Source organism: Eschrichtius robustus, chromosome 3, assembly GCF_028021215.1.
Source record: "Eschrichtius robustus isolate mEscRob2 chromosome 3, mEscRob2.pri, whole genome shotgun sequence".
Taxonomy (NCBI): domain Eukaryota; kingdom Metazoa; phylum Chordata; class Mammalia; order Artiodactyla; family Eschrichtiidae; genus Eschrichtius; species Eschrichtius robustus.
The window spans coordinates 71078097-71090501 of NC_090826.1; the positions used below are offsets into that span (position 1 = coordinate 71078097).

Below are 12405 nucleotides of genomic sequence, written 5' to 3' on the forward strand. Positions count from 1 at the left end.
ATTGATCCCTTGATCATTATGTAGTGTCTTTCTTTGTCTCTTGTAATAGGCTTTATTTTAAAGTCTATTTTGTCTGATATGAGAATTGCTACTCCAGCTTTCTTTTGATTTCCTTTTGCATAGAATATCTTTTTCCATCCCCTCACCTTCGGTCTGTATGTGTCCCTAGGTCTGAAGTGGGTCTCTTGTAGACAGCATATATACGAGTCTTGTTTATGTATCCATTCAGCCAGCCTATGTCTTTTGGTTGGAGCATTTAATCCATTTACATTTAAGGTAGTTATCGATATGTATGTTCCCATTACCATTTTCTTAATTGTTTTGGGTTTGTTATGGTAGGTCTTTTTCTTCTCTTGTGTTTCCTGCCTAGAGAAGTTCCTTTAGCATTTGTTGTAAAGCTGGTTTGGTGGTGCTGAATTCTCTTAGCCTTTGCTTGTCTGTGAAGATTTTAATTTCTCCTTTGAATCTGAATGAGATCCTTGCTGAACAGAGTAATCTTCATTGTAGGTTTTTTCCTTTCATCACTTTAAATATGTCCTGCCACTCCTTTCTGGCTTGCAGAGTTTCTGCTGAAAGATCAGCTTTTAACCTTATGGGGATTCCCTTGTATTTTATTTGTTGTTTTTCCCTTGTTGCTTTAAATATTTTTTCTTTTTATTTAATTTTTGCTAGTTTGATTAATATGTATCTTGGCATGTTTCTCCTTGGATTTATCCTGTATGGGACTCTCTGTGCTTCGTGGACTTGATTGACTATTTCCTTCCCCCTATTAAGGAACTATTTAACTATAATCTCTTCAAATATTTTCTCATTCCTTTCTTTTTCTCTTCTTCTCCTGGGACCCCTATAATTTGAATGTTGGTACGTTTAATGTTGTCCCAGACGTCTCTAAGACTGTCCTCTATTCTTTTCTTTCTTTTTCCTTTATTCTGCTCTGTGGTAGTTATTTCCACTATTTTATCTTCCAGGTCACTTATCCGTCCTTCTGCCTCAGTTATTCTGCTATTGATTCCTTCTAGAGAATTTTTCATTTCATTTATTGTGTTGTTCATCATTGTTTGCTTGCTCTTTAGTTCTTCTAGGTCCTTGTTAAACGTTTCTTGTATTTTCTCCTTTCTATTTCCAAGATTTTGGATCATCTTTACTATCATTACTCTGAATTCTTTTTCAGATAGACTGCCTATGTCTTCTTCATTTGTTTGGTCTGGTGGGTTTTTAGCTTGCTATTTCATCTGCTGTGTGTTTCTCTGTCTTCTAATTTTGCTTAACTTACTGTGTTTGGGGTCTCCGTTTTGCAGGCTGCATGTTCGTAGTTCCTATTGTTTTTTCTGTCTGCACCGATCCTCTGTGCGGGAATCTCTCCACTTTGCCCTCTGCACCCCTGTTGCTGCGCTCTCCTCCGTGGCTCCGAAGCTTCCCCCCCGCCACCCCCTGTCTCCGCCCATGAAGGGGTTTCCTAGTGTGTGGAAACTTTTTCTCCTTCACAGCTCCCTCTCAGAGGTCCCATCCCTATTTTTTTGTCTCTGTTTTTTCTTTTTTCTTTTGCCCTACCCAGGTACGTGGGGAGTTTCTTGCCTTTTGGGAAGTCTGAGGTCTTCTGCCAGCATTCTGTAGGTGTCCTTTAGGAGTTGTTTCACATGTAGATGTATTTCAGATGTATTTGTGGGGAGGAAGGTGATCTCCACATCCTACTCCTCCACCACCTTGAAGGTATCCTCCAAACATAATTTTTTATGCTTGAAAGTTACTTGAAAAATCTTTGAAGCTAATATATCTGAAAAGGGGTTAATATCTCTAATATATAAAAAATTACTACAACTCAATAACAAAGAAATCCAAACAACCTGATTAAAAATGGGCAAAGAACTTAAGATAGCTATTTCTCCAAGAAGATATACTAATGGCCAGTAAACATATGAAAAGATGTTTGACATCACTATTCATCAGGAAAATACAAATGAAAACTACAGTGAGATGCCACTTTACAAAACTAGCATGACTGTTCTAAAAAAACCAAAACAAAACGAAAACAAAAACAGAAAATAATGTCAGCAAAGATGCAGAAAAATTGGGACTTTTTGCATTGCTGGTGAGAATGTAAAATGGTGCAACTTCCATGGTAAACAGTATGGTGATTCTTCAACAAATTAAAAATAGAATCACCACAAGATCCAGCAATTTTACTTCTGTGTTTATACCCTAAAGAACTGAAAACCGAGACCATAACAGATATTTATACACCCATGTTCATAGCAGCATTATTCACAATAGTGAAAAAGTGGAAGCAACCCAAGTGTTCAACAACAGATGAATGAATACATAAAATATAGATATAACGGAATATTATTGAGTCTTAAAAAGGAAGAAAATGCCGAAACATGCAACAACAGAGATGAATCTTGAAGACATTAAGCTAAGTGAAATAAGCCAGTCACAAAAGGACAAATATGGTATGATTCCACTTTTATGAGGTACCTAGAGTAGTTAACTTCATAGAGACAGAAAGTAGAATGATAGTTGCCAGGGGAGGAGGAAGAGGTAAGTGGAGAGTTATTGTTTAATGAGCAAAATTTCAATTTGCAAGATAATAATAATTAAATAATATATTATTTCATTGTACCATGAAACTCTGCTGTTAAAATTACAGTTGTAATTTTATAATTTTTGTTTTATTGTGATCATTATATTAATGTATGGTTCAACCACCAGAGTTTATGCCATTTTTGAGAAGAAACTATATTTGATCTTATGTATCATTTCCTCCTCAGTACCTAGCATAATACTTGACATTTAGTAAGCACGCAAGGAACATATGATGAATATATATAATAGGAGATAACCCAGAATACTATAAATTGGGACCAGACTGTGCAGGACATTTAACACAAGGCTAAAGAGTTGATAAATAATTTGGTGGATAATAGAAAATCCCTGGAGGGTTTTGGAAAAGGAAGTGGCATGAAATAAACTATTCATCAGAAAGATTGATGTCTTAATGTTTTCATGTTTGGTCATTTAGAGGTCATTTAGAATATTTATAGTTGAGATAAAAAATAACATAGGTAAACAGAAAATATAAGTGCAGTGAGACTAGATAGAAATTTCCTTCCGATGTGGCATCATGTGTGTTGTAAAACATTGCAGAAGGAAGAATCGATGTACTTTAAAATAGATCAAGATTATCCATACTGTATCTAGAGATAAAAAGAATTAAAAAAAAAACATTTAAAAGAAAATTCAATAAAGTCTACATATATGCAGCTAAGGAGAAAATTAATGGAAGGTAATACGAAGGAATAAACACAGAATGTAGCAGAGATAAAAAATATGATAAGTAAGTAGAAATCAACAGAAAGTAGTGTGACACACTCTACAATGAGTCTAATAGACTCACAGTTAAGATGAGAGATCAGGAGCTAAGTTCTGCTTCCTGTTGTCTCGGCTGTTTTAGGCATCTCTACCCCAGGTTCTTTATGTGTAAAATAATGAAAATAATAGTTCCAATTTTAAAGGGTTATTATCATTAGATTAAATGAGTTGAAATATTTAAAATGCTTAGAAAAACTTTGGCAAATATTAAACATTCAATAACAGTAGATATTATTTTATGGCAAGTTTAGAAGTAGAAAATACATAGAATAGCAGACCAGTCATATTTGAAATATGAAGGTTGAAGTGTTTTTAGACCTATAGAAAAACAGATTCAAATTAAAGGGCATGAAAAATTTTGACTAGTAAATAAAAATAAATTCAAAGCTATCAAAAATAATACATATTTTCTCCAAATAAATAATAGTAGTACTAATGGAAAAATTCTAATAGCTGACAGAATATATTACTCCACTGTATATAAGCAGTAAGGAAAAAAAAGGGTAAATCTAGATTAAAAAAATTAGGATGTATGAAACAATAGTGAGCTAAGTTATCAGTAAAATATTTTGTTAAATAAATCATTGACTGATAGGAATAAATGAATTTAGTTTATTCAAAAATTATTTGACTATTCTTCTAGATTATACTAACAAGGAAGATAAGAGAAGAATCATTTCTGTTTTCAATTTTATGAAAATTGTATATAGATAAATATGTATGTTAAAAATGAGTCATTATTTTTCTAAACAATTAAAAGGAAATGAGAATAAAATACATATTAGCAATAGAATCAAAGGAAAGAAAGGAGAAAACAAAGCCCACTGAAGCAAATTAAAAAGCACTAAGTAAGATGATAGAGCTAAGTAACCACAGTAAATGTATATAGAGTAAATTTATACACAAAAATGCAGAGATTAGTTTGTGTGCATGTGTGTTTAATCAAGTTATATCCTGCATTAGAGCAACACAGAAAATAAAGGGATGGAAAAATTCCTGGTGGAAATATTAATCAAAGAAAAGCTAGTCTACACTGCAGTGTTAATAGCAGACAAAACATAATTTTAAGGTAAAAACACTATCAGAAGTAAAGTGAGATGTTAAATATTAAAAACCACAGTAATCCATCAGCGAGAAATAACAAGCATGAACGTGAATATTCATTAAAAGATATTCTTTAAAGACAAAATATAACAACTTAGTGATCTTAAAGTAAATATTGACAAATCCATCACTACACTTGGAGATTTTAACAAACCTATATCAGAAAATGATGCATCAAACAGATATTTTAAGCATTAATAAAATATTTACAAAATTTGACCACTTAGTAAGTCACAAAACAAGTCTCAAAAAGTTCCAAGGATCAGTATTATAAACACCACATCTTCTGACCACAATAAAATTACATTTGAATCTTCTGACCACAATAAAATTACATTTGAATCTTCTGACCACAATAAAATTACATTTGAAATCAATAATCAAAAGATAATACGAAGAAACCATATGTCTGGAAATTGTAAAATATTTAGACCTGGGCAACACAGAATGTATTATATACTAAAACTCATAAGGCGAAGCTAAGATGATATAAGAAAATTGGAACTTTAGTTTGTTATCCCCTTCCCAAAAAAAGCCTAAAAATAAATATGGTCAACTCCAAAGTCTAGGAAAAATACAATAAATTTGACCCATGGAAAGGTGAAAGAATAAGTAATAAAGCTAACATCAGAAATTAAATAAAATAGAAAACAGAGATAAATAGAGATTATGAATAAAACCAAATTTGGTTCTTGGAAGAACCATAAAATAGATTAACTTCTAGCAAAACTGATTTTATGAAATAGAGAGAAGGCACAAATAATGCTATTGGGAATATAGGAAGAAACATAACCACAAACATAGAGTATCATAGAAAAATTTCATTTAAACTATGCTAAAAATGAAAACAAGGATGAACTAGAAATTTTGTATGAGACATGAATTTGAGAATTGACAGAGAATAATTAGAAAACCAGTATAAATCATTAATCATTAAAGATATTATATTAGCAATCAAACATCAATAGTTCAACTTTCAACAACAGTAAAAGTTTAAATTGCCCTGAAAAAAAGTTTTGCCAAATTCCAAGGAATAAGAAGTGTTTCAAAAGAAAGAGAAAATAGGAAAATCAATCCATTTAAGGAAGTGACGATAAACTTGAAACTCAACTGGACAAAAATATTAAAATTATAAACCAATCATTCGTATGTATATAGGCCTAAAATCCTAGATTAGATTTTTAGGAAATAAAGTCATAAATTAAAAAAGATTAGTAGCTCTTTTCTGGTTCTCGCGGCGCCAGGGACTATGTGCAGCAAAGTCTCCCGAGACACCCTCTACGAGGCGGTGCGGGAAGTCCTGCACGGGAACCAGCGCAAGCGCCGGAAGTTTTTGGAGACGGTGGAGCTTCAGATAAGCCTGAAGAACTATGACCCTCAGAAGGGCAAACGCTTCTCGGGCACCGTCAGGCTTAAGTCCACTCCCCGCCCCAAGTTTTCCGTGTGTGTTCTGGGGGACCAGCAGCATTGTGATGAGGCCAAGGCTGTGGATATCCCCCACATGGACATCAAGGCTCTGAAGAAACTCAACAAGAATAAGAAACTGGTCAAGAAGCTGGCCAAGAAGTATGATGCCTTTTTGGCTTCAGAGTCTCTGATCAAGCAGATCCCACGAATCCTGGGCCCAGGCCTGAATAAGGCCGGCAAGTTCCCTTCCTTGCTGACCCACAATGAGAACATGGTGGCCAAAGTTGATGAAGTGAAGTCCACAATCAAGTTCCAGATGAAGAAGGTGCTGTGTCTGGCAGTGGCTGTTGGCCACGTGAAAATGACAGATGATGAGCTTGTGTACAACATCCACTTAGCTGTCAACTTCCTGGTGTCGTTGCTCAAGAAAAATTGGCAGAACGTTCGGGCTTTGTACATTAAGAGCACCATGGGCAAGCCCCAGCGCCTGTACTAAGGCACAGCTTAATAAACAATACTCCCACCATTAAAAAAAAAAAAAAAAAAGAATAGTAGCATTAATACTGAATCTTGACCAGTGGTGTTTATCCCAGAAATGAAAGAATATTTAAACTTCATAAATGTATTCATGCGATTTACCTTAAAGAAACAGAACATAGAATTTATCTAAATAAAAATTTTAAATATTAACTAATGAGGGAAAAATAACTGTTAAAAAAACGGGAATAAAAGGAGTTTATTCTAACCACAAAACCAGACTATGTCATATTTAATAGAAAACTCTCGTAGCATTCCTTTTAAGATCTGGAACAAGAGAAAGATGCCAGATATTCATTTATGAAAGGGAAGACATAATATCGAAGATATGTTAAATTTTACAAAACTAATCTATAAATTCCCTGTAGTTCTAATAGAAATCCACTAAAGGTTTTTTTGTGGAACTTGAAAAATGGATCCTATAAATCATATATAATATAAAGTGCGAAGAATAGCCATGAAGAATATGTAAAACATGCAAAAGGGAGGATTGTCATTACTTGATATAAATATTTTTATAAAGCTATAATAATTAAGACAATGCCACATTTATATAGAGTTAGAGAAACAATAAATGAGGCAAAATCGAGTCAAGAAACAGAGCCAAATATATATGGAACCTTATATGGGCAATCAAAAATCTTTGAGGGAGAGATGGTTGGGCAATTTTTTTCATATTTAAAAGTAATTAAATTATTCCCCTCAAAACGGAAACAAAAATAACTTCAAATACATTAAAGTATTAAATGTGGGAAAAAAATATTAAACACATGAGAAGAAATCTAGAATATCTTTGTGCCGTGAATGTATGGAAGAATTTCTTCTTCAATACAAAAATATAAAGACTAATAAAATGAGTAAAATGAGGTAAAAAAGTAAATAAATGGGAAGAGTAGTAAACTTGACTACATTTCAAAAGAACAAAATTTCACAAAAGTAAGAGGTGAGCAATGGAACGGGAGAAATATTTGGATCCTGTCAAATAAATAGAATATCATTGCTCAAAATAAATTTTTAAACTTCTGCATATTGGTAAGAAAAACGTTCATTTAAAAAATAGCTTCAAAATATGAACAGGCAATTCACAGAAACAGAAAATTTAATGGTCAATAAACAGAACATCAATCACACTGCTAATGAGGAATAGGCAAAGTAAAATAATGAAGAACCATTTCATATCTATCAAATTGACAAATATTTTATAAGATGATGACAGTAAGTGTTTGTGAAGGTTGAGAATAATTGGAAACATTTTCAAAGCAACAAAACAAAAGATATTTCAGCCTACCAAAAATAGATAGTATGTGGCCCACATTTAACTCCTATAAACTCTGTGATCAGTTAGATACCACCACAGATCCCGGGGGTCAGAACACCCAGGTTCTCATTGTATCCCTTTGTCTTCTTGTCTCTGCCAAATAAGGGCCACCATATGGTCCCTTCTCTTTAGGATGCATCTCCCACCATTATAGCTGGCCTCTAGGAGAGAGCCCCCAAAGGTTATTAAAGGATGCTGGTGCTTCCTTCCCCAATTCCTTTTTTTTTTTTTTTAAACTCTGGTAAGGAAGTGTTCTCTGGTTCCTCCTGGCAGACCATGGTTTGGGGTAGATGAAAATGTTCACATAATAAATCCACTCCAAAGTTCATATATCCCAAAGCCTTCAGACTTTTTCCTCTATAGCTGGATATGAAATCTTCTGTAAAGAGCCAGAGAGCAAATATGTTGGGCTTTGCAGGCCAGTACGGTGCCTGTCTTGCATTCTTATTTATTTATTTTAAAACTCTCTAAACGTGTAAAAGCTATTCTTATCTTGATGGCTGAAAAAAAATAAATACAAGAAAAAGAAAGGAAAAAACTGGAAACTGGCTGAGGGCTGAATTTGGCACATGGGCCATAGTTTACTGACCCTGCTCTGCAGTAGAGCAAGAGAATTCTAGCATTTCAGCCTCAATTTGCGTAATCTAGGAATTTGTCCATTTTATCTCGGTTAACTAATTTGTTTGTGTACAACTGTTCATTGTATTATCTCATAATCCTTTTATTTCTGTTAAGGTCAGTACTAATGTCCCTGCATGCATTTCTTTTAAGTTATTTTACATTGTTTCTATTTTTCATTGTCAGTCTAGCTAAAATTTTGTCAATTTTATTGCTTGAAGAACCAAACTTTACTTTGGTGATTTTTCTCTATTGTTTTTCTATTCTCTACTTTATCTCCATTCTAATTTTTTTTTCTTCTTCTTCTTAAGCAAAGGAAAAGACAAGCCAAAGACTAGAAAATGTTTGCAAAATACATATCCAACGTAAGATTTCCAACTAGAATATATAAAGAATGCTACTCTTCAATAAAAAAATCACAATGAAAATGAGCAAAATTGTTAGCAGAAACTTCACAAAAAATATGTACAATTGGTAAATAACACATGAAAAGATGATCAGTATCATTGTCATTAGGGAAACGCAAATGCAAACCATTCAGATGTCACTGTACATCCACTAGCATGGCTAACATTAAAAAGTCTGATCATAAAAGTGATGCAACTGGAAATCTCATGAACTGATAGTTGGAATATGAAATGGCACAAACACTTGGGGAAACAATTTAGCAGTTTCTTAAAACTTTAAACCTACCCAATGGTCTGACCCAGGTTCTGTATTCACTGGAAAAGTGAAAACATATGTCCACACAAAGACTTATACGTAAATGTTCACTGCAGCTTCATTTATAATAGCCAAAAACTGAAACCAACTAAATGTCCATCAACAGGTGAATGGAAAACAAATTGTCATGTATCTGTACACTGAAATAACACTCAGCAATAAAATGGAATTAACTATTGATACGTGAGACAGCACAGATGAATCTCACAGTAATTATGTTGAGATAAAGAACGAGGCCAAAATAAAAAAGAGAATAAGTACTGCCTGATTCAATTTATATAAAGTTCTAGAAAATGCAAACTATTCTACAGTCACAGATCAATGGTTGTCTTAGGTAGGGGGACAGGGAAGGAGACACACAAAGGAAACAGAGGGCACAAAGAAATTTTTGAAGTTGATGAATATGTTATTATGGTGATTGTGGTGGTGGTTTTACATGTATACACATATGTCAAAATTTATCAGCTAATGCTTTATATATGTGCATTTTAATGCATATCAATTATACTTCAGTAAAACTATAATTAAAAAAGAAACTTTATATTCAGAGTGTCAGTTAATTATTAGCTTTAAATGCTATATTTGTAGAGAGCAAGATAAGGTTTGGACCAAAGAAGAAAAATACGTTTTTTGAAGTCCTGTGAAGTGGAATTACAGCTGAAAAATCAGAAAATATTGAAAATGAAAATAAATGATGTTGTAAGAGGAAGGTATGGATAATAGAAGATAGTTGTTGAAAAATAATGGTGAAAGAATAAAGAGGGAACAAAGGGCATGCAGATTTCATCTGTTCGTTCATTAGGGAATTGACTGAAATCCTTAATTTCCTCACCTGAAAATGGAATAATACCTACACTATACTTTTTGTTAAAATTAGTTAACATGACTATTTAACATCTCTGTTACATTATAATCAGGAAAAGCACATGTTATCACCATCTAACATGAATGTGCCCTTTATATAAAAACATATATTTGTTATTTTATGTATTTGTTTACTTGTTTATACAGGTCAACCATTATGAAAATTTACCTTGTTTAGGGTTATATTTATAAATTAAATTAACTTTAATGATAAAACAGTTTATTTTTGTAAGAGACTATGTATTTCTAGGCTCTTTATCATGCAAAAAAGTGAATTTTAAATAGTTTCACTAATTCTTGTCTTATTTGTTAACCTTAAAAGTAGTTTCCTTCAATGAAATGCTAAGAACCTAGAATCACATTTTATCAGTTAGACAGTCACTAGATTATTAAACACATTGCTATCAGAGCTATTTTATAATATATTCAACTACTGCTTCCACCATCTGGGCTTTGCCTCAACATTCATATCCCTCTGATTCTCCTAACCAGTGTATTCCTTATTATGAAGCAAAGGATACAGTCAGTGTGGTTGCATAAATATTCAATAAACAAATAAGGTCAATGACATCTTGCACTAAAATGGAAATAAAATACTGACATATATGAAATAAGGTGGCAATTACATCTTAATAACAGAGAAACAAACACTTTACACTTTTACACAAGACAATACAATTCATTCATTCATTCATCAAATATATTTCAGTCATTGTACTAGACACTTGAGATAAATCAGAGGGGTGGGGGGAAGAACAACCTGATTTGAAGTTTATATTTTAATAGACTGAGGCTAACTAAATGAGATAGATAGATAGATGAGAGATAGATAGACAGCTAGATAGATAGATAGATATAGAGATACAGTATTCTAGAAGGTCATAAATTCTGTAGGAAAAAAAATTGAACAAGAAAAAGGAAACCAAGGGGGCAAGCCAGGAGTTGGAGGTTGAAATTTTGAATAGGATGGTAAGGTAAGCCCCAATGAGAAAATGACAGGTGAGTAAAATCTTGAGGTGAGGGATTTAGTCTTATGGATATTCAGATAGAGTGCAAAGTTTCTAAGGCTCCTGCAGCCTTCACTGAGAGCAAAGATTGGGTAGAACTTTGTGTGCCATTGGCTTTTTACTCAGTGAAATAGGAGCTGCTAATTATTTTGAGAAAGGTGGATGTGGATTAATTTCCATTTTAAGAAAATGATTCTGGCTGCACTAGAGTAAATAGAATTCAAGGGTAGAGGAATGGAAGCAGGAAGTCACGAGGCTATTGTAATAATCCAAATGAGAGTGGAGAAGTCTGAGACCATAATGAATGCAATGAGAAGTTGGATTCTGAATACACTTTGGATATAGAGATGGATAGGATATGGGGAAAGATCAGAATTAAGGATAAATCCACGGGTTATAGCCCAAGAGACTACAGCAGGATAGAGATGTTATTAACTGAGATGTGGATGACTTTGGACAGATCAGGTTTTGGTGGGCAAACATCAAGAAAGCCAACACATGGAAACTTCCATTCTATCAAGTCAGTGCTAAATGCCTTGCACAGGACCAGTTGACAGGTATGTAAGAGTGAACAAAACATAGTATCAGCCCCCCTGAGAATTAACAGCCAAGTGGGCCGATTAATAAACAGATTGGGCACTCTCCATCTAAAAGGAAATTGTCTATGAGGGGCTAATGCCTACCTTCTCTAACATCACCAAATCTTGGAATATGAAAACATAAAGGGTAAAAATGTGAGTTAAGTGTCAAACAAATTAGATCTCTTGACCCGATCGGCAGCATACTTATGAAACTAATGGAATTCATTACTAATATTAAACAATAAAAAAGTACAACATGAAATTAACATACTAAATTTCCCCAAGTGCTTTATAGCCTTTATCTTATATATTCAAGTATTACTGCAAGCTAACAATATCATTTCCAAAGGTAGGCTGCACACTGAGCCGACATTGACCTCATCTTTGCGATTCAGCGGGAGGGACTCCACTCTCACCACATCACGGTGTCATATTGGCGACAGGTTGGACTCAGCTACCTCGGGTGCTCCCAGATCTGTGCAAAAGCAGTGAGAGATGCACTGAAGACAGAATTCAAAGCAAATGCTGAGAAGACTTCTGGCAGCAGCATAACAGTTGTAAAAGTCAAAAAGGAATAATCTGCCCTGATTTAACTTGAATGCTACATTTTCAAGGTGAAGATGTGTGGGCACATGTTATGGCAGATTGAAAACGATCTCACTTCATGGGGAAAAAAAAAGACCTGTCTTTTTCATAGATTGGCATTGCCAATAATTTGAAGTAAGGCTCAAAAAATATATCATTTCCCATATGTTTAAATAGATGTATGATACAAGAAAACATAATAAATGAAATTAAGACTTTGAGAAAATATTCCTCTCTTCGATGTTGATCAAGCTTTGCAGCCATATCTGTTTTCTGAAAACCTTAGACTGAA

General features: G+C 33.6%; 1 protein-coding gene and 1 pseudogene across 1 annotated transcript; both read left to right on the forward strand.

The window, feature by feature from the left end:
- The first annotated feature begins 5705 nt into the window (after positions 1–5705).
- LOC137762359 (large ribosomal subunit protein uL1 pseudogene) lies at positions 5706–6420 on the forward strand (annotated as a pseudogene).
- A 4553-nt stretch (positions 6421–10973) lies between these two features.
- On the forward strand, positions 10974–12106 carry LOC137760596 (ATP synthase subunit epsilon, mitochondrial-like). The gene is made up of 2 exons (XM_068537549.1): positions 10974–11039; positions 11924–12106. Exons 1-2 carry the CDS (start codon positions 10974–10976, stop codon positions 12104–12106), a joined length of 249 nt encoding a protein of 82 aa, XP_068393650.1.
- The last annotated feature ends 299 nt before the right edge of the window (positions 12107–12405 follow it).

Bases quoted from the DNA above. Each gene is read 5' to 3' on its own strand.
- LOC137760596 (XM_068537549.1), top strand. From the start codon at position 10,974: ATGGATATTCAGATAGAGTGCAAAGTTTCTAAGGCTCCTGCAGCCTTC. The intron at 11,040-11,923 runs GTAGAACTTTGT...TTTGCGATTCAG, and splicing joins TCACTGAGAGCAAAGATTGG to CGGGAGGGACTCCACTCTCA.